The following is a 20,473-nucleotide window of genomic DNA, read 5'->3' as shown; positions in this document are numbered from 1 at the left end:
GCACCCATTTCATATCTTATATTTATATATTACATAATGCAACGTAATTACAAAAAAGAATAATTCTAAAAAGCTAATACGATCCAGTTTTCTGTGCATTTTTAGTTGCATGAAGATAACTCTCTTAAAATTATACTTGCACACTCTCAAGATAATGAACATAAGGGTACAGAAAAGCCATGGTGTTAGTACTTAGCATCATGGCAAACGTACGGGCAAGAATGATTCAGATGTCCTGCGTCAAGAAGAGAAAGTTTCCAGAGTGATTAAAAATCCAACGTTATATTTTTTCTCGTTCGTTATATGATATGATGAAGAAGAAAATAAATCACATTTGAGTCGTAATCAGTCACAAGAATAGCAGCAGCTATGAACATGGTCATCTGGATGATATAGCCTTAGGTAGCATTTGGTTTACAGGATTGGATTGAATTTGGAGGGATTTGGAATAGAATTCCATTCCGATCCCATGTTTGGTTTGAAGGATTTCATGGATTTGGAATCATTTAATTGAAATCCCCAAGCATAGGATTTTGAAATCCCATGAGGATGGTATTTCATAGGATTTGTATGTAATGATGGTTTAAAATATTTTAAGAACATTTATTTTTTATAATCAATTAATAAAAAGATAATTTGATTATTATTATGATTATTAATTATTTTTTAATAAGTTATTTATAAAAAATGAAATTTAAATGTCATTCCAATTCCAAATCCTTAAATGAAATCCAAATCTTTGAAAACACATCCCATCAAACCAAACACTCCCTTAGGTAAAGCAACAAAAATTTCTATATTATATGGATTAATGAGAGAAGAGAAGACAACGACATACATTCCTCCAAACAAAGATTTCATGTCAAATTTTGGATTCTTTGGCATATCTACTTGTACACCTTGTAATAGTAAGTATAATCCGAATTAATATAAAAAAAAACACAATAAGGCATGATCTGATAAATTTAACGAATTTGTTGCAACAAGCAGTTAAGTAAGGAAGCATGTGAGATACAGATCTCAGAAAACTGAAAGAAATATAAAGATATTATTACCTAGCCATCAATCAACTTCAGTTGCGTTTGCGCCCAAAGTGACGCGTAAGACCAAAGGGCCTTTGGCCTAGCAGTATTCAGGTTATCGTTAGAGTCCGACCTCCCAAGACGTCTAGGGTTCAAAACTCACCAAATGTGAGGAGGGTGTGTGAGTTCATTTGCGGTATATAAATATTACATACTTTAAAAGAAAAGTGACTCGTAAGGTTCTTCTTCATAGTCACTCTGTTGGAAGTCAGAGAACAAAGAAAAGTGCTGAAGGAATGCTTGTAGATTACTAAAAACAGAGGGCTATAAATAGCCACGTACATAACAGAAAAGCAAAASAAACTCCATTCTCCCTAAAGAATAGGACTTATTGACTAATAGCAACAACCAAAAAAGACTAATTCAAAACTAGTAAAGATAACAGCTAATTTATTCTAACATTCCCTCCCTTAAGCTAAAGCATCTGTCATCACAGCCTGCATTTAGCTTACTTTTGTGATCTCAGTTACTCCAAGCATACTTCGAAGTCTTTCAAACTGCTCCAGCTTCAATGGTTTTGTCATCATGTCTGCAAGCTGATCATGAGTGCTGCAATATCTTAGCTCAACAACTTTATCAGATACTAGTTCCCTTAGAAAATGGAACCTTACATCAATATGCTTGCTTTTACCATGAAACACTGGGTTCTTTGATAGCTGTATGGTGGAACTGTTATCACACATAATAATAGTTCCTTCTTTATCTTCAACTCCTAGCTTCTCCAGAACCCTCTTGAGCCAAATACTTTGACAGGCACACAGAGCTGCTGCTATATATTCCGCCTCCGTGGTGGACAAAGCAACTACCGGTTGTTTTTTTGAAGACCACGATTTCCCAGCATAAACACAAAACCAGAAGTACTTTTTCGATCATCAATATCACTGGCATAATCGCTATCTGTGAATCTTGTAAGTTTAGTGCCACTTATTCCTCTTCTATAGAAAACTCCCACATTTGTTGTTCCTTTTAAATACCTCAGAATTCGTTTTGCTGCGAGCCAATGCATCATAGTAGGACTGAACATGAACCTACTTATCAAACTAACTCCATACATCAGATCTGGCCTGGTTGCAGTTAAATACATCAGACTCCCAACTATTTGTTTGAAAGGAGTTCCATCAACTTTTTCACCACCCATATCTTTCGAAAGCTTTGAGCCTGGTACTATAGGATTCTTCACTGCATTGCTATTTTCCATACCAAATCTTGCTAATATTTCTAGAGCATACCTTCTCTGTCCAATGAAGATTCCTTCTGAACTTTGTCTTACCTCAATACCAAGAAAGTGTCTCATCTTCCCAAGGCCAGACATTTCGAACTCCATCATCATGGAATTCTTAAACTCTTCACACAAAATCCTATCATTTCCAGTAAATATCAAGTCATCAACATACAAACTCACAATTAAAAGCTTACCTTCTTTTGACTTTGTGAATAAAGTATGTTCACTTGGACATCTATCAAAACCTTCTCGTACAAAATAGGCATCAATTCTGCTGTACCAGGCCCTCGGGGCCTGTTTAAGACCATATAGTGCCTTCTTCAACCTATAAACCTTTTCTTCCTCTCCTTTCTTGATGAAGCCTTCGGGTTGTTGTACAAACACCTGCTCCTTCAGCTTTCCATGAAGGAAAGCACTTTTCACATCAAGTTGAAAAACTGTCCAACCAAACCAAGCAGCTGTTGCAAGTATCATTCGAATGGTGTCAAGTCTTGCTACTGGAGCAAAGACTTCAGTATAATCAATTCCATAACGTTGTGCATAACCCTTTGTCACAAGCCTTGCTTTGAACTTTTCTATCTCCCCATTTTCATTGAGTTTGGTTTTGAACACCCACTTAACTCCAATGGGTTTAATTCCTTTAGGCAGACCAGTAAGCTCCCAAGTTTATTTTTTTCTATGGCTTCAATTTCTGCTAACATTGCTTCCTTCCACTTCTTATTTTTAACAGCCTACTCATAAGTTACCGGATCACTTTCAGCAACCATCATCACATTTAAGTTTTCTTCTTCATCAAGTGCTTCACCAGTGTCAAAATCAGCCATCCAAACTGGTGCTCTTCTGTCTCTTCGTGTCCCCCTCCCTTGAGATGATTCTCCAAGTGATAGATTTGCAGGTGTGCTGGTAGCACTAGTGATTGCATTGTTGGGAGTCGATTCATCACTTTCTTCATCAACGCTGCTCGAATCACTTTGATCTTCCTCTTCAAATATGTCATATGCCCATTCTAATGGTGTTTGTTGAGTTTCTGGTGTTGCTGCACCCCAATCCCAACTGGCCTCTTCATCAAAAAACCACATCTTTACTGTTAAGAACCTTCTTCGAGTCTGGATCATATAGCCTCCATCCTTTGGATTCATCACTAACCCCCCAACAAAATACACTTTCTGCTTTTGTCATCTAACTTGCTCCTCTTTTGGTCTGGTATGTGTACATGTGCTACACATCCAAACACTCGAAAATGATCTACCCATGGTTTCTTTCCACTCCAGGCCTCTTCTGGAGTTTTGTTTTCAACCGTTGCTGTAGGACTTCGATTCTGAACGTGCACACACCATTTTACAGCCTCGGGACAAAAGGTTTTAGGAACACATTTTTCATTTAGTACTGAACAGACAACATTCATAATTGTTCTATTTTTTCTTTCGGCCACCCCATTTTGTTGGGGGGTATAGGCTGTTGTTAGTTGTCTCCTAATACCTTGTTTCTTACAGAATTCTGTAAATTCATTTGAATTGAATTCACCACCCCTATCGGTTSTTAAGCAGATTATRCCCATGCCCACTTCTTTTTCAACAAAAGCCTTATAATTCTTGAAAATTRCAAGTGCTTCTGATTTCTCAGTTAAGAAATAAACCCATGTYTTGCGTGAAAAATCGTCAATGAAACTTAAAATGTACCTTTTGTTGCTGTTTGAGGCTGGATCAATAGGACCGCATATGTCTGAGTGCACCAGCTCAAGCTGTTTTGACGCCCTCCATGAACTCTTCTTAGGGACAGGTCGCTTATGTTGTTTCCCAGTCAAACAAGTAGTGCATAATTTCTTTGGGGATTTAATCGATGGTAAACCAGATACCATTTTCTTGTAGCAGAGTGTTCTTAAACTTTTGTAATTCAAGTGGCCGAATCGACAATGCCATAGTTGTGCTTCCTTTTCTGACACACCTTCAGCTTGAAAACACACGTGGTTTTGTGGTGTTGTGACTGATAAGTAGAACATTCTGTTTCTACTCATGTTGCTTAGCATAATTACTCCCCTTGTAGGATGAAAAACCTTGCAAGTTCCATGTTGAATTAAGATGGCTAACCCTTTTTCTTGTAGCTGTCCTATACTCAGCAGATTGTTTTTCAACTCTGGGATGTAATAAACATCAGAAAAAACGTGTGTTATGCCACCAATTTGCACCCTTACATTTCCTTTAGCTACCACAGACATCTTCATATCGTTCCCAAGTCTTACTGTCTGGCTAAATTCTTTATCTAGAGTTGAGAACCATTTCTTGTTACCAGTCATATGATTACTACAGCCCGAATCCAGAAACCATACCTCTTCCTGTTGTGCTTGATGTAGTTCGGTGCAAGTCATCAACAGTAGGTCTTCTTGTGCATCTTCCCCCGACTCGACATAGTTCGCCTTCTTTTCCCACTCAGGACACTCATACTGAAAGTGTCCCAACTTATGGCATTTGTAACACTCAATCATTGCTTTGTTGAATGATTGTCTGCCTCGTCCTCTTCCACGTCCCCCTCTCATTATACCTCGTCCCCTTCCTCGTCCAAATCTGTCCTCCTGGGCTACTTTCAAAACATGTTCCTCTTCAAGACTACCTTGCATTCTTTGCTCATGAACAAGGAGACTGCCATGCAACTCATCAATACTCAAGATACTCAGATTATTTGACTCTTCAATTGAACACACAACATAATTAAATTTTGTCGTCAAAGATCGGAGTATCTTACTAACAATTGTGCTTTGCTCCATTGTCTCCCCATTCGACTTCATCTTGTTCACCACAACCAAAGTTCGCCCCAAAAAACTGTCTACCCGTTCATCTTCTTTCATGGACAGCAACTCGAACTCCCTTCTCAATGCTTGTAGTTGTCCCCTTCTTACTTTGGTAGACCCCTGATACTTCTGCTTCATTGATTCCCAAATAGCCTTTGATGTTCCTTTGTCAAGAATCGTCTCCAGAATTTCTCTGCTAATTGCTTGAAACAGAAAATTATTCACCTTCATATGTTTGATCCTAACCTCCTCCACATTCTTTCTCTGTGCTTCACTTCCTTGGGCTGTTCCAACCGGAGAGGTAGGAATCCCTTCCTCAATCAAACTCCACAGCCTCTCACTTCTCAAAAAATTCTCCATAGTCATGGCCCAATAGTCATAGTGACCATCGAATTTGGGAATAGCAGGGTGGACGAACTTTTCTTTCACGAGAGTCGTCATGCTGATCTCTCTATGATAAACTCACCCTCGTGTTTATCTGATACTCACACTCTCTCAGAACCTTCAGCTCTGATACCAAATGTTGGAAGTCAGAGAACAAAGAAAAGTGCTGAAGGAATGCTTGTAGATTACTAAAAACAGAGGGCTATAAATAGCCACGTACATAACAGAAAAGCAAAASAAACTCCATTCTCCCTAAAGAATAGGACTTATTGACTAATAGCAACAACCAAAAAAGACTAATTCAAAACTAGTAAAGATAACAGCTAATTTATTCTAACATTCATCACCAATCAATTATATATAGAACCTATTATTACATGCAACTAAAAGAAGAGTCTCTGTTTGTTGCTCAAATATGGTTCAAAAGAAGCAATATCCATATGTGCTACCAAATTATGAAAACGGTAGCTAGAACATTCTTACAGCTAAATATGACTGCTGAGAGATGCTGCCACAAGGCCATAAAAATGGAAGATAAATATGACGGAGCAATCTATTAGTCAATTGCCACTTATGTCTAAGTCCTCCCCCACTACTTATGCCATTCCAACCTATAAACGGTTATGGTGATTATATGTAATCATGATAACTAAATGTTTAAGTAAGCACTGATGAAAGCCATTGACACTAGGATTGCACCTCTAGTTAACTTGAAAGTAAATCTGGAATTACAATTAGTAACTATTAGGAATGGCATAAATCCTTAAAACATTGTAACCATCCATAGGGCTGGTGTTTTGCCGCCCATCCCAATTCCATGTCTCTCCAGGAGCAATAAAGCAAACTATTGGAAACTCATCTTTATCTAAACAAGAAAAAAGGCAGTCGAAAGAGAACATAATAGAAAATAGTAATGTAAGAAATTTAACTATCAGATAATAATTTATTTACGCATTTTCCACAAAATGGTACTATGATTTGCAAAGTTGCTGGAAATCCTGCGAGATTGTGCTCATTCTCATATCCAAAAATCAATTCCAGAGAAGAAATCTGTGTTGAATTCTATAGCATCATTCATACATTCCAAAAAGAATGGCCAAATACACATCATAGATGCAAAAAGTATTAGCAGAAGTATATCAAGGATGTATTTGTTTTCCGCAGTGATTCAATATAAAGTGCTTCTGCCTTCTCCTCAACGAGACAGAGGCATCATTGTGCAATTTATCCATTATGAATTGGAATATACTGGTATTGCAGACAATAATTTCGTACAGGTATTGAGCAACATGTCTTCTCAAAAAAGAACAACTCACACAATTTAAGAACCCTAGAAAACCAAAATCTGCAACCCGCTGAAATTTCACTGAAAAACAAACACTGAAATTTAAGAACCCTAGAAATTTCACCAAAATCCTACCCACAAGCTGCACACAAACACAAAATCTACCACTTCCTTAAGGGAAATGTATAGAATCTATAACTCTCCATCAAAAATCTCATGAGGTTATGTAATCTAACATCATAATGATGAATCCATTAGTGGTGTATATACTTAACTCATATGCATAATATATGCCAGTCTAAGATCTGCCATCAGACTGATGGATTCACTACATAGGCGAAGGAACAAAAATTATGTACAAATCTGAAATCTGTGCATGTGTTCAAAATCTAGCTCCTTAAAGTAAGAACGAGTCTTGTATCTGTTCAAAATAACTGGCATGACCGTATTCGTATAATTTAGATTGTTAAGCTTCTCAGCTCCCATCAAAATCATGACATTCATTAAAAGCGATGTTTAAACATAAAATCGTCTATTCAATTTCGAAACCAGCATTACAAATGTAGTTCATAATTTCTTAAACATTGCTAACCTTGTGTTGCTATTACAAAGTTGAGAAAACATCTTCATGCCTCAAAAAATTCACCATGCCCTTTACCAGGAAACCACTGTGCTTGCAGAATATCAAACAAACTCCACCATCGCCCAAGGAAGAACCGTTGTCCGGAATCTCCCGGTGTCATTGATTGCAGACGCACCACTATCACTGCACCTCCACCTCCACCTCCACCTCCACCTCCGAATTATTCCTCCAGAATCAGGCTCCCTCGAAAAACTTCTCGCACCAATTCAATCTCCAGCCCCTCGCTCTCACTTTGCCTTGACAAATCATTATCGATCTCCGTAACAGGTTCATGATGATCATCGGAAAACGGCGGTGTTTCTTCATATATTGAAGTGTTCAACGCGATCAATGACATCCGTTTCTGAATGGCGTCCAGAGAGTTATCTATTAAACCCGATTATGTTTCAGCGGTGGAGTCTTCGTCTTAGCGCTCGGAGATACAGTAAATAATTGATAAATTAGGGCTTTCGAGTGGAGAGAAGACGTAGCAGGGGAAGGCATCAGGTCGTCGGTGACGGTGAGTTTTCGGTATGGCCGACGGATCGGCAGGTCCGACAATACGGGCCGGGATAAGTGAACCGGTTAGGCTCCGAAACGTTTGGGCCAATTACGAATTGAGGATTTGGATCACATGGATTGTATCTGATGAATATTATTATTGATTATGCTTTCCATCAGATTATATTTATTTAATATTTTGATCTAATCATTCAACCAATTATTTATAATTTTATATATTTTATAAAAAAATTAAAAATACTATATACAAATATCAACAGCTCATAGGTTCATTTAAGAAATGACTAGTTGTGTACCCGTGCAATGCGGCTGGAGCCATAAATTTTAACGATTTTAAAGTTCCACTGGTTTTATAAGATAAGATTTAACGATGATATATAGGTTACACTTGGTCTTTACATATTAATATAATTTGAATAAATAAGAGTTATGATTCCAATTACAGAATATCGATGAAAAAAAAATTGTATGACAGTTTAAAATCCAATATATTTAAAATCCAACATATTTAAACGACTCCACAAATGTATTCAATTTACACCCAGAGCAAAGAACCAATAAACTTGAGTTTTAAGATAGACACTCAAAACCAATAAAGAAAACTACAAATTTGACAGATCATAAGTCATGAAAAGACAAAAAAAGATAGGTTTTAGAATGAAATTTTAACTGTTTACCCTCTTTCTTGTCCAGAAATTCAGATTAATGTTGAATTAATACATGTATATATATTTCAAAAAACCCAAAACATATTAATTTAAAACATATTATAGAGTGCAATTTGGACAGCCTAACCCCATAATATATATATATATAATATAAAAGTATAAATCGTAAATATTAAAAATATTTTTTTACAGTATATATATAATATATAATAATATAATTAAGTCAAAAATTATTCAATATTTGACTTATTTTGAAGGTATTAACGAGACGATTATAATGGTGTAACTTGTTAAAATAAAAATGTATTTTTTAATCATGTTTTAATTGATATACGATTATGTATGTTAATTTGATAAATGTTTAAAATGAAACATTTAAAAGTAAATGACGTAAAGTAAATTAATTAATTAATTATAGGGGTATAAAGTGTAAATTTAAAATTATAATTTTAAAATAATCGGTTGTGAGAGGGTGAGTGTATGTGAGGAGAGTAGGGGGTGAAAAAGTGAAAAAAAATGAGTATACAGGGTATTTTGGTCATTTAGTATTTTAAGATTTTAAGACTTTTCCTAAATTTGTTTAATAAGATAGTATAGATAAGTATTTAAAAAGTAGAGTATTATTCATCTGGTCAATGATTTGCGACTTTGACCATAAAGCACCGAATAGTTTCTTGTACAATATGCATAAGATAGAAGAAAGGTTTCGTGACTTTCACAAATATACAGCAAAACAAATACATATGTGAACCTGTATGATTCACATATGAATATATTGTTCATATGTGAAGAAATTAATTGATTCACATATGCACACTTATGTAGTCACATAAGCACTTGTTTGTCATATGTTTGTAAAAGTTATGAAATTATCTTTCTATTTTTGACATGACCAAACAAAGCTTTAATCTTTGACCTGTCAATACCGTAATTCTTGACCAATTTTCACGTATAAAAGGTTAAGATCACTTCTTTACATCTCAAATAAACCTCTCGTTATCAAGAGTAAAGAAATATCAAAATGGCACCCAAAAAAAAAAAACAATGCTCGGTAGCTCCATCTACTTATGACTCATCCAACAGTAGCAACAATGTGATTACAGAAAGATAAACAAGAACTATACACGGATTTAACGAGTTAGAAATAGAAGATGTGTTTCTTGACAAGGAGGCTATCAACGATCCCTAATCTTGTCGGAGACTCAGGAGTCAACGCATGGATTATTGAAGGAAGTTGTCGAGGGAGAGATACAAAACCCAATAGTCATTAATGGAGAGAAATCATAAAATTAGGGTTTTAAACCTTTGATTTTGATTTTAATGGCTTTATTGTGTTTTTTGGCATTATTGAAATTATTAATATTAAAAATATCATCAATTAATTAGATGGTGATTGGATGTTATCTGTTCGGTTTTAGAGGATTATATGTCATTATTTAAAATTCGATTGATCCAATTACAATATGGCATCTAATTTTTATCGATTGGTATTAATTGACAACATTTTGCACACCGCTAGGTCCAAACATGATATTTCCTTTATAAAAGTATTTCTTTTTTAATTTTTTAAAACTCTGTGTAACGATTACAAATAAGTTCAGATATTATTTTGGATTCAGAACAATTTTTAAATAAGCTTTAAAATAATAAAATAATATTTATTATAAATAGCTGGTATATTGAAAAAATTAACTAGAACAGTCTAAAATTTAACTAAATTCTTTCAAATTGCAACACTTAATTATAATTTATTTTTGAATTAAAAAAGTCAATTAAATATCCAAACATGTATTGTATAAGTCATCATCAACATTTCACCGGTTGGTCCCTTAGATTGTCGTCCAACCCCATCACTCATCCCGCCACGAGGTACCACTGTTGCGTTTGCATGTCGTGGCCCTGTCTCGTCCCTTCTACCGACCCCCTTCCCCTTGTGACAATTCAAATATCGATTATGGTTCTAGTTCTCATTATTTCAGTTTTACCTCCCTACAAAAATTATATGAAGCAAATGGCATTTACCCTAGTGGTATCGTAGTCATTGGCCTCTTAGGAGATCAGGGGTTCAAACTTTACCAAATATGAAGAGAGTGTGTGAGTTTATTTGTTGCATTGTCGTATATAAATATTATATACTTCAAAAAAAAAAAAAAAAAAACATCCATATCGTGTGTTATAGTTATATTGTTTATTTTAAAATTTAATATCTTTTAGTACCTTTTTCATATATTTCATCTTTTTCTGTTAACGAGGGGTGTATGAGTGAACAATATCTAGCGGCCGACTTGAACCGTGACTCTAGTAGAGATAGACTTAGGAATTTTTTCAAGTGGTAGCATCGTTTCACTATCTGGATATTTTTCACAAAATCATTATCGCTCTTTTGGTTCGTTTCTTGTTTTTTGTATGTGAGGTCTGGGGTTCGAGTTTTTTGTAGCAAATATCTTTTCAGAAACATAATAAATCTAAAATTAAAAGCAAAAAAATTAAGAAAATGGTTGAAACATGATTCAAACCTACATTTGGGATAGGAGAAAAATCATGCAAACAACCTCTACTAATGAAAACTTATGTTATTACTGTAGTTACAAAATATTTACGGTTACACGCAATAAATTAATACACTGATACCTTTCACGATCCTAATTCCTGTACACTGTAACAAAGGATCGTAACGGTAGCCACACCACCATATGAACTAGTATGGGTCTGCACCTACCTCTGGGATCATTTCCAACTACTCAAGTCTTGTATTCGATCGACTTATATTAAAGCAAATTGTATTTTTCGTTCCTATAGTTTGTTAAAAATTGCAGTTCTTATACAACTCACAAAGCAGAATGTACAAGCTTTTGATGCAAGGGTTTTAAACCCAACTAAGAAGGTTTCAGACACTTTTTCCATCACAGTCTTCTATACACTTTCTTCAACTGTTACTTTCTTAATTCAAATTGAAAATGATTGTATTTTTTTGTTTAGTCAAGAATTTCAAGTTTTGTAATGAGTTTTGAGTAGATGGGTTCAGAAACATAATACGTGTGTAATTATTTTTTTCATTCGATCTTGCTAATACACCGTATTAACCTTCAACTTTATATATTAGTTGACTTACAAAATAACAGCATAAACTCATGATTCAATGTCAAACTAATGTTTCAGAACTGTGATTTACCCGCATTACATCGTGCGAGTACACCACTAGTCATACAATACTGGTTTAGGCTTCCTTTTTTAAATAATATATTAAATATTCAAATATAATTATTAAATTATCTTTAAAAATTAATAAAATAATACAAGAGAAAGTGATTGATGGTATTGCCATTGCGAAATGGGACGAACTGTGTCGCCATAAAACTAAAGTATTGATCGTGACCTAAAAAAGGAAGTTTTTATATTTATGAAATCCAAAGTAACATTGCTTCGAAAACTTGTACTTTATGCATCAACAGTTGTACTTTAATCTGAACTTAGTAATTTCAGTGGTAAATAAAAAGAGGAGCCACGGAAATGAAAACGACATGAAAATGAACACAAAACGCAAATCACGACAAGGCCTTCAACGCCATAATAATAAGGAAGTGAAAACAACGGTTAACCATTTAAATCATTATCCATCGGACCACATCAATTCATCTCCGAATGGGTTCAACACCAGGTTGGATCTAACAAAAATTTAACTGATGACATTATTTGACTATAAAAAATAAGGATACAAATATTTTTCGTAAAATCATTATTAATTTGTTGGTTAGTTTCTAGTTTTTGGTATGTGAGATTCTGTGTTGAAGTCTTTTATTGCAAAAAATATTGAAAAAATAATAAATCTGAAATTAAAGTAAAAAACTAAGAATATGACAAAAAAGATTCGCACCGCACCTGGTATATAATAAAAGTCATGCAAACCAGCTCTAACAAATAAAACTTGTATTATCATTGTAATTTCAGAAAATATACGGTTGCATTCAAGAAATGATATGATGACACTTTTTTGACCCTATATTTTTTATACCATGACAGCTGGAGAGGGACAGCTGTTGGTTGGACGGGTCTCAAATTGGTCCCTTTGAAATGAACCGGTTGATTTTGATTCCGGCCAAAACTCATAGGATCAATCTAGATCCGGTTACCAATCTAACAATCTTGGACCTGACTAGTTTTTTTAAATGTTTTACATAAAAATGTTATACAGGTTTTTATAATTACGATTTTGAATTTAKTATTAAAAAGCATCTTAAACAGTATATTTAAGTAGATAATATCTTAAAAGACTTCAAACATAACTTGAAAGTTTGAGAGAATAGAGCCTATATATAACTGATCATGGTCACGAATAATCTGTAAGTTGGTTTATATATGCATTTTCAAATATATTATATTTATTTTTCTAGTTTTTCAATGAATTTATGTATAATCTTATGGTATCTAATCTTCATATTTGAAATATATATATAGAGAGAGAGGGAGGGGGGGGGGGGGGGGGGAGAGAAGGAGATTTTTAAATGTCAACCATATCATCGTTACATATTTTATAAACCAATCTCATCCATCCGTAAATAATGATCAATGATATAGATTAAATTGATTCCTAAATTTATTCTAACTGCATTTTTAATTGACTATATCACCTCCTCTAAATTTTAAAATCAAGGGTCAAATTCTGATTTGTAAGATTTGTAACATTGATATTTGTATTTGAAACTCAGACACTCTTTCTCTCTATCTATATAGAGAGGATAATCGATTGAAATAAAATAAAAATAATAAAAAAAAAAGATCAAATCAGATATAATTTTACATGTAATTATGGAACACAGATAACGGCAAAGGCCGGGACGACATGACCAATAAACTCTATATGGCATTTGCATATCACATGTATTTATATGCAAATGCCATATAGATGAGAAGTAATTGTGCACACAATTTGAAACACATCTGCACAATAATAAAATCGTCTTAAAATATAAAAATTAATTGGTGTATTGTTGAAGAATAGACGGTGAGAAAGCCAATGCAATTGCTCGATAAAATCCATAAAATTCAGTTGCAATGATGCTTGCTTTCATCTTTCAATGATTCGAAAGCTTTTGCCGGTGACGGAACAGAACTAAAATCGAGAAAAGGCTCTAAAAAGCATACCCTAAAAAGTGGATTCATCATTTTGATGCCAAGATTCATATATAATTAAATAGAATTTTCCTCAATTTCGTCTCAAAATTCGAAAATTACATCATCAAAAATCACTAGGAGGAGGTGAAGATCGTGGAAGCAAGAAGAGGAAGAAAAAGTGTTTAATTAATAGTAATTTGTAACGAAAATTCTCTCTCGATTGTTCAAAATCCGCAAATACTAATCTAATTGCAAGAAGATTAGTACAGATGTTAATCCTGGAACCCAGTTTTCTCCCAAATTGCGTTTCTAACCCTACTCAGATCTCGTCCTTTCAGAGTCCGCCCAATACCTTCGTGTACGGAAAACGAGGCGATTCTCGTCCTCGCCAATTGCTTCGCCAGAAACTCGTGCGGCGGAATCCGGTTCCCGTTGCCGTCTTCACCGTAGTCGTTTTGGTCGAAATCATCGACGTCGTCGTTGTCTCTCCTCCGATTCCCCCTGTAATCTTCCTTCAGTATCTTAGACCAGTCCGGAACATTGACCGGCAGAGACGACGCCGTTCCTCCAATCTCACCTCGCTTTACCACCGCCGATGATGATTTCTTCGAGATCCGCGAACTCGGCACGGTTTTCCGTAACTCAGGCGACGAAGAGACATTCCAGACATCTGATTCGTCCAGCTCAAACATGGAGTCCGTTCCGACAGGACCGTCCCGTTCACTGGACAGGTACCGGTAGTTTGCCCTCGCATAGTAGCTCTTCGATGCCGCCATTGAAACGGAGCTCTGTTCCTTTCTCTCTCTCCAAAAAATTTCTACTGTGTGTTTTGGAGTTATTCATGATCAGTTTAGTCTGCTTTTTATAAATGCTTCCAATGGATAAGGTTCTCTTTCTCATTTCCTTTTAACTTTTTTTGTTGTTGGTTTTCATTTCAAAATAAATATGTTAATATATGTTTTATTTCATTTGGATTTGGAGAAATTTAAATTGAAATAGATTTGAAATTATTGGTGTGTTTGGTTTGTAGGATTTAGAATGAAATCAAATTTCATTATTTATAAATAATTTATAAAAAATTATAAAAAATGTAAAAATAATTGAATTACATTTTATTAATCAATTAATACAAAAAAATGTATTATATATATATATATATATATATATATTATAATGGTACTCGCGCAATGCAGCAAGATACATCTTGATTTTAATATTTTATTTTATTCTTTATCTCATTCGATGTTGTAATATGGTTTTATGTGATTTTGAAAAAGCGATAATGTTTTTATTTTTTTAATAAAATATAACTTCGAAGATATCATAAAAATTTGACAAAAATATATTGATATTAATATCAAATTAACTATTTAAAATTCCTATTTTTTGTGTAATTTTTAATTCAATTTTTTTTATTATAGCTTAATTTAGGTTAATTTATATTTGGTTTAATAATATAATTTTATTATAAATATAATAATTAATTATTTTGTTAGAACTCGATAATTATCATAATTATATTTTAGATTTTTTATATTTTAAAATGAGATATGTATCCTCTATTTGATTATGTTTATCCGCAGTTAGTTATACGAATTCAAACATGGAGCTTTAATAAGTTGTACTTGTGCAGAATTTACTTGTAATCTTGAATTTTAAGTAATATGCATCAATATACGGTACTTCATGCATAAAAAATAGTTTTAAGAGTTTTTGTCAAATGTTTTATAATATAGTATAGATATATTCATAAAAGGGTTGTATTCCTATAGGAAAAAGAGTTTTGATGAGAATGATAAGAAAATATTTTTGCTTTTAAATCAATCATAATTGAATAGTTCTACTTGATCGGCATTAATGAGAATCACCAAGTTAATTCTCTTCTAAAAACACAATTCATGAGTTGGTTTGAGATTAAAAGTGATCAAAGTCCAAATCTTTTATTACACTTCTCACATGATCATTCGCATTCATAAAAATAAGTAAATATATATTTCATGGAAAAACGTTTTGTTTTGACAAAGTATATATCTATATAAAGAATTTGATTTTGCATCGGTAAAGACTAAGGGGGTCGGTTAAAAAAAGATCCGACCCAAAAACCGCTTATAAACAAAGCATTTTTTATCTTAAATTTTGAACATGTGACCTGTTTTGACCAGTTAATAAAAAGGTTGGATGAAGGATGAAAACGCCTCCTTAGTTAACCAAAATTCGGCTTTGATAAGGTCCAGTTAAAAATTAAATTAATGTAAGAAGAGTTTGAAAATATTTGTTTAGTTTTTCATGTGACTCAACTTTAAACCCAATATTAAATGCAAATAAAGTCGGGAGTTTATTAGAAAAAATATCAGATGTCTTAGGTTTAAACACCGTTTTGTTTGACCAATTAAGTAAGGTTAAAACAGATAAAAATATTCAAATTGACAAAGATAAAAAAAATTAAAGTAAAGATACGAATAATATTCAATCATAAAAAAAAAAAGACATTAAATGTCACAGTTTAACTAATTTCTATATCTTATTATTTATGAGCTTGCAATCAAATGAAAATTTTAAGACATTTTTTAGAATAATTATCCACTTTATTTTTTTATTATATCTTTTTATCTTTTATTTACTTTTAAAAACCCAAAAAAACTGTTTAAGACATTAAATATCAGTCAAGATAGCCGGTCAATATTTAATTCTAATTTCTTTTGCTAATACTTAAGACCTGATCAATATACGTCTCTGTATCTTTACAGTTTAAGTGATTATTATACATCTCTGTATCTGTATAGTTTAAGTAATCATTATACATCTTTGTATCTGTATAGTTTAAGTGATGGGTATTGACTTATTTTGAGTTAGGGGCCGTTTCACTTATCGGGTAAGATTTTAGTCAACAAAACGGCTTTTTATGCAACAATTTACCCGGTAAAAGTTGTCCGTGGTAAGAGTCATTGTCTTCACTTACCGCGTAAGATTCTCAGTCTTTACCTCATTCTTACCGGGTAACATTTTTGGTCCTTACCATATTCATCCGGTAAGGTAATATAATTTAATAGGCATTTACCCAAATAAGTATTTGGTAAAAAACCCCTTAAATGAGTTATTTGTCTCATGTGATTTCATCTTTCTTCTTCCATCCCCATGATAAAGGGATATACCCATGGAATATGTTGTCCTCTTTTATTATTTTTAGATAAAAAACACATTTATTCCAAATTTTATTTGTTGAGATTTTGTTATATTTTTATTAAATCAGTTAAAATTGTAAAGTTTTATAACGTTAGAGCATCTCCAATGGCTATATAAACCGAAGATTTCAGAGATTTTTGGTATAAAGACGTTCCAATCTTTTTGTAGGCTATGTTACATCCAAACTTATTGATCTACATACTTACCATAAATTATTAAATTAATAAAAAAATAACCCTAATCATATATTTATATATTTTAATCAAATAAAAGTAAGCCTACTTGTAAATGCGAACTAATTGTTTTCATATGGTGCATATTATTTATTAAAAAAGCATTACCAATCAACCTGCTTCGTCACGTTTACATTATTATTGTTTTATTCTTTTTTAACCAATTAATATATGGAATTAATAAAAAAAACATGTAAAATAAATAATTTTTAAAACTTCTAAATTATTAAGAAAAAGTCAATAACGGCAATTTTGCGTGAAAGCAAATCAACCAACATGTATACCAACTGCATTAATACATGTATCAACTTATTTAACGAATATAAATTACAGTCGGTTGTAGTACCGTACAAAGTATGTAAACTTGGTTATTACACGGGATAAAAAGTCACGTATCATGATAGTACAATGATACGTAGGGTTGTAAACGTACCAACGTTCAGCGAACCGTTCGGCGGAAAGTTCATTTATTTAATAAATGAACGAACATAAACAAAAAACTTTGTTCATTTAGTTAAACGAACGAATATAAACAAGAGTCTCGTTCATTCATTTATATTTATTCGTTTATGTTCGTTTATATATTAATTTTAATATATATATAACTTTTATTTATTTAGTTTGAATTCAATTTTCAAACCTTTCAAGTATTGGGCCTTTTAAGTATTGGTATATTAATGATGCTTGATAAGTGCCGATTGTTTTGTGTATGTTTAAACTATGGATAATTTATGTGTAATAGTTAATTGAATGACAAGTATTGGTGTTCGTTTGTTTATGTTCATTTATACCTGTTCATTTATGTTCATTTAGGCATGTTCGTTCGTTTACGTTCATTTAGCATGTTAACGAACACACCTGATTTCTAAACGAAGGAACACGAACACAATTATTTTCATTCGTTTACCGTTCGAGTTCGTTCGTTTGTTAGGATAAGCGAAATGAACAAATATGATCAACCCTCTGTTCGTGTTCGTTCGGTTCGTTTACAGATCTAATGGTACCTGCTTGTTTAACTATTTATTATTATTTTTGTATTTTTTTATGTATTACATATTAAACATTAAATTATAATTTTAACTATTTTGTTTGAACATTTGAACGTTTACAAGTTTATTCATTGAAATTAAAAACTCTTAAACATCACATATGTTATCTAAAAACTCAGAATGTCACTCAAATTTAAATAAAACGACAAGTTTTCATATATGTAACTTGAAGTTGATACAAAATCAATACCAACTATAAAAGTTGATACCAAATACAGTTGATTAGTATATGAGATTTTTAACGTTAAATAAAATTGGTTAATCCATGACAGTGAAAAAAACTTTGGTATCATAACAAGTGTACCCTGACATACCCTATGGCCAATTACATGACGTTAATTGTTATAACAATGGTTAAAACGATAAAACTTTGGTAATATTAAAATTATAAATCTTTTAGGATGTATTTGGTACATTGAATAGGACCAGATAGAATAAGACAAATATCCCTGTCTCATGTTTGACATGACTTTTATGTGTAACAGACAGAAACAAAGGGGAACATGCTTGTTCCACCCTTAACAAGATAGAACAAACTTATATTTTACCAATATAACCTTAAAATAAAACTTAATTGTTTTATAAAACATCTAATATGCCTCCTTTTTTATATTTTATTAATTCTTTAAATTTTATTTATTTTATTTTATATTTCTTAAACTTTCATTTTACTGTCTTCAAAATATTATTTTTATACAGTTTCTATATTTTTATTAATTTATGTAATTTATTATATATTAATAATAAAAAAGAAAAGAGATAAAAATAAAAATTGGAAACTACATGAATTTTTTATTTGGTGTCATTCTAATTGTTTTTAGAAAAACTTTCAAATGATATTTTTTGTTATAAAAGTAATTATTCTATTATAATTTAATAAATTACATAAATTAATTAATATAAACAACTCATTAGGAGTAAATTGGTTATTCTACTTGTTCTGTTCTGTTTTATCTTACGAAACGTTGAACAATTGTTCTATTCTGTCATGTCCTCTTATGTCATGTATTGTCTTGTCTAGACACGAAACACACTATTAGGTAGGGGTGCTCATGGTTGGGTTGATCAGATTGATGACATTTGAACAAACCAACCCAATGCTTGCGTTTTGGAAAAATCTTAATCCAACCCAACCCAACCCAAACCAAAGTGCAACCCAAACCGTACGGGTTGGTCGAGTTGATATAACTTATTCATATTTCTTATGTATATCACATCCAGTTAATTTTCTCAATTTACATATATATGTTCACAGTTACTGAATGAGTTATATAGAGATATGAATAGATTGAAAATGTGTGTATATGAAAAGCATATATGATAGTGTAATTGTCTAATGTATATATTAATAGAAATTCAACAATCATATTAAATTCAAGAAATAAAAGGACATCGAGTTCAAATAATAGTAACCCGATATCAACCCAATACTCTTAGGAACCGTAATTGTTCTTGAAATAGTTTAGGGGTCATTTTGTAATTCTCTCTCTCTCTCTTTTGTTTTAAAATTACAAGGGAGACTTTTTATTTATTTTATAAAAATCATAAATATTTAATTTCATATAAAAGTATAAAAAGGGCAACAGCTAACCAAAATATCATTAACCGGTTTCTTTGATTCCCATATTGATTAATTTATTTAAATTATATTTAAATGTACAACAGCAACCCTCCCACAGTTTAATACTACATGAAAACAAATATAATCATATATAAAATCATTAAAGGAAATAATTTCTGTTATAATTTAAATATCATCGATGCTAAGTAGACTTTAAATGATATTTATTTAAACATATAATATTAAAAGATTAATTTTTTATATATATTTAAAAGAAAAAAAAATATACAACTCAGTATTGGAATATGAAACATCAATTGAATTGTATTCTTGAAATTCAATGTGAGTCACTAATTTAATATAATTAGAAGGATATTCATGCATTACAGTAAAATATATCTCGATTTTAATGTTTCTTTTTATTCTTTATATTTGTCAATGTTATAACATGTTTTTACATGGTTTTGAGAAAATGATAATGTTTTTATATTTGAATAATATATAAATTTGAAGATCCCAGAAAAACTTGAAAAGGGAAATATCGATATTAGAGTCAAATTATGTATTTAAAAATTATTGTTTATGTGTAATTTTTTTGATCTGATTTTTTTATTACAATTTAATAATGAAGTAATTTATTTCCATTTATTAAGTATTCTCTTAAATGTTAATAATTATTCTAATTATATTTTAAATTTTTATATTTAGAATGAAATGTTTTTCTTTTATTTGATTACGTTTATTTATAGTTAGTTACACGATTTC

The 20,473-nt window shown here is 32.0% G+C and overlaps 1 protein-coding gene across 1 annotated transcript; it reads right to left on the bottom strand.

Annotated features, from left to right (window-relative positions):
* Window positions 1-13,757: 13,757 nt before the first annotated feature.
* LOC112521669 lies at window positions 13,758-14,512 on the bottom strand. Its single transcript, XM_025130660.1, has one exon. The coding sequence runs from the start codon at window positions 14,456-14,458 to the stop codon at window positions 13,955-13,957; it is 504 nt and encodes a 167-aa protein (XP_024986428.1). The 5' UTR covers window positions 14,459-14,512; the 3' UTR covers window positions 13,758-13,954.
* Between the last annotated feature and the right edge of the window lie 5,961 nt (window positions 14,513-20,473).

Source organism: Cynara cardunculus (assembly GCF_001531365.2).
Source record: "Cynara cardunculus var. scolymus isolate 2C chromosome LG 11, CcrdV1, whole genome shotgun sequence".
Lineage (NCBI taxonomy): Eukaryota > Viridiplantae > Streptophyta > Magnoliopsida > Asterales > Asteraceae > Cynara > Cynara cardunculus.
Note: the sequence above shows the minus strand (reverse complement) of the source record. Positions and strands in the feature narration are given on the sequence as shown.

Excerpts from the sequence above, each read along its gene's own strand:
- LOC112521669 (XM_025130660.1), bottom strand. The coding sequence starts at position 14,458 with ATGGCGGCATCGAAGAGCTACTATGCGAGGGCAAACTACCGGTACCTG.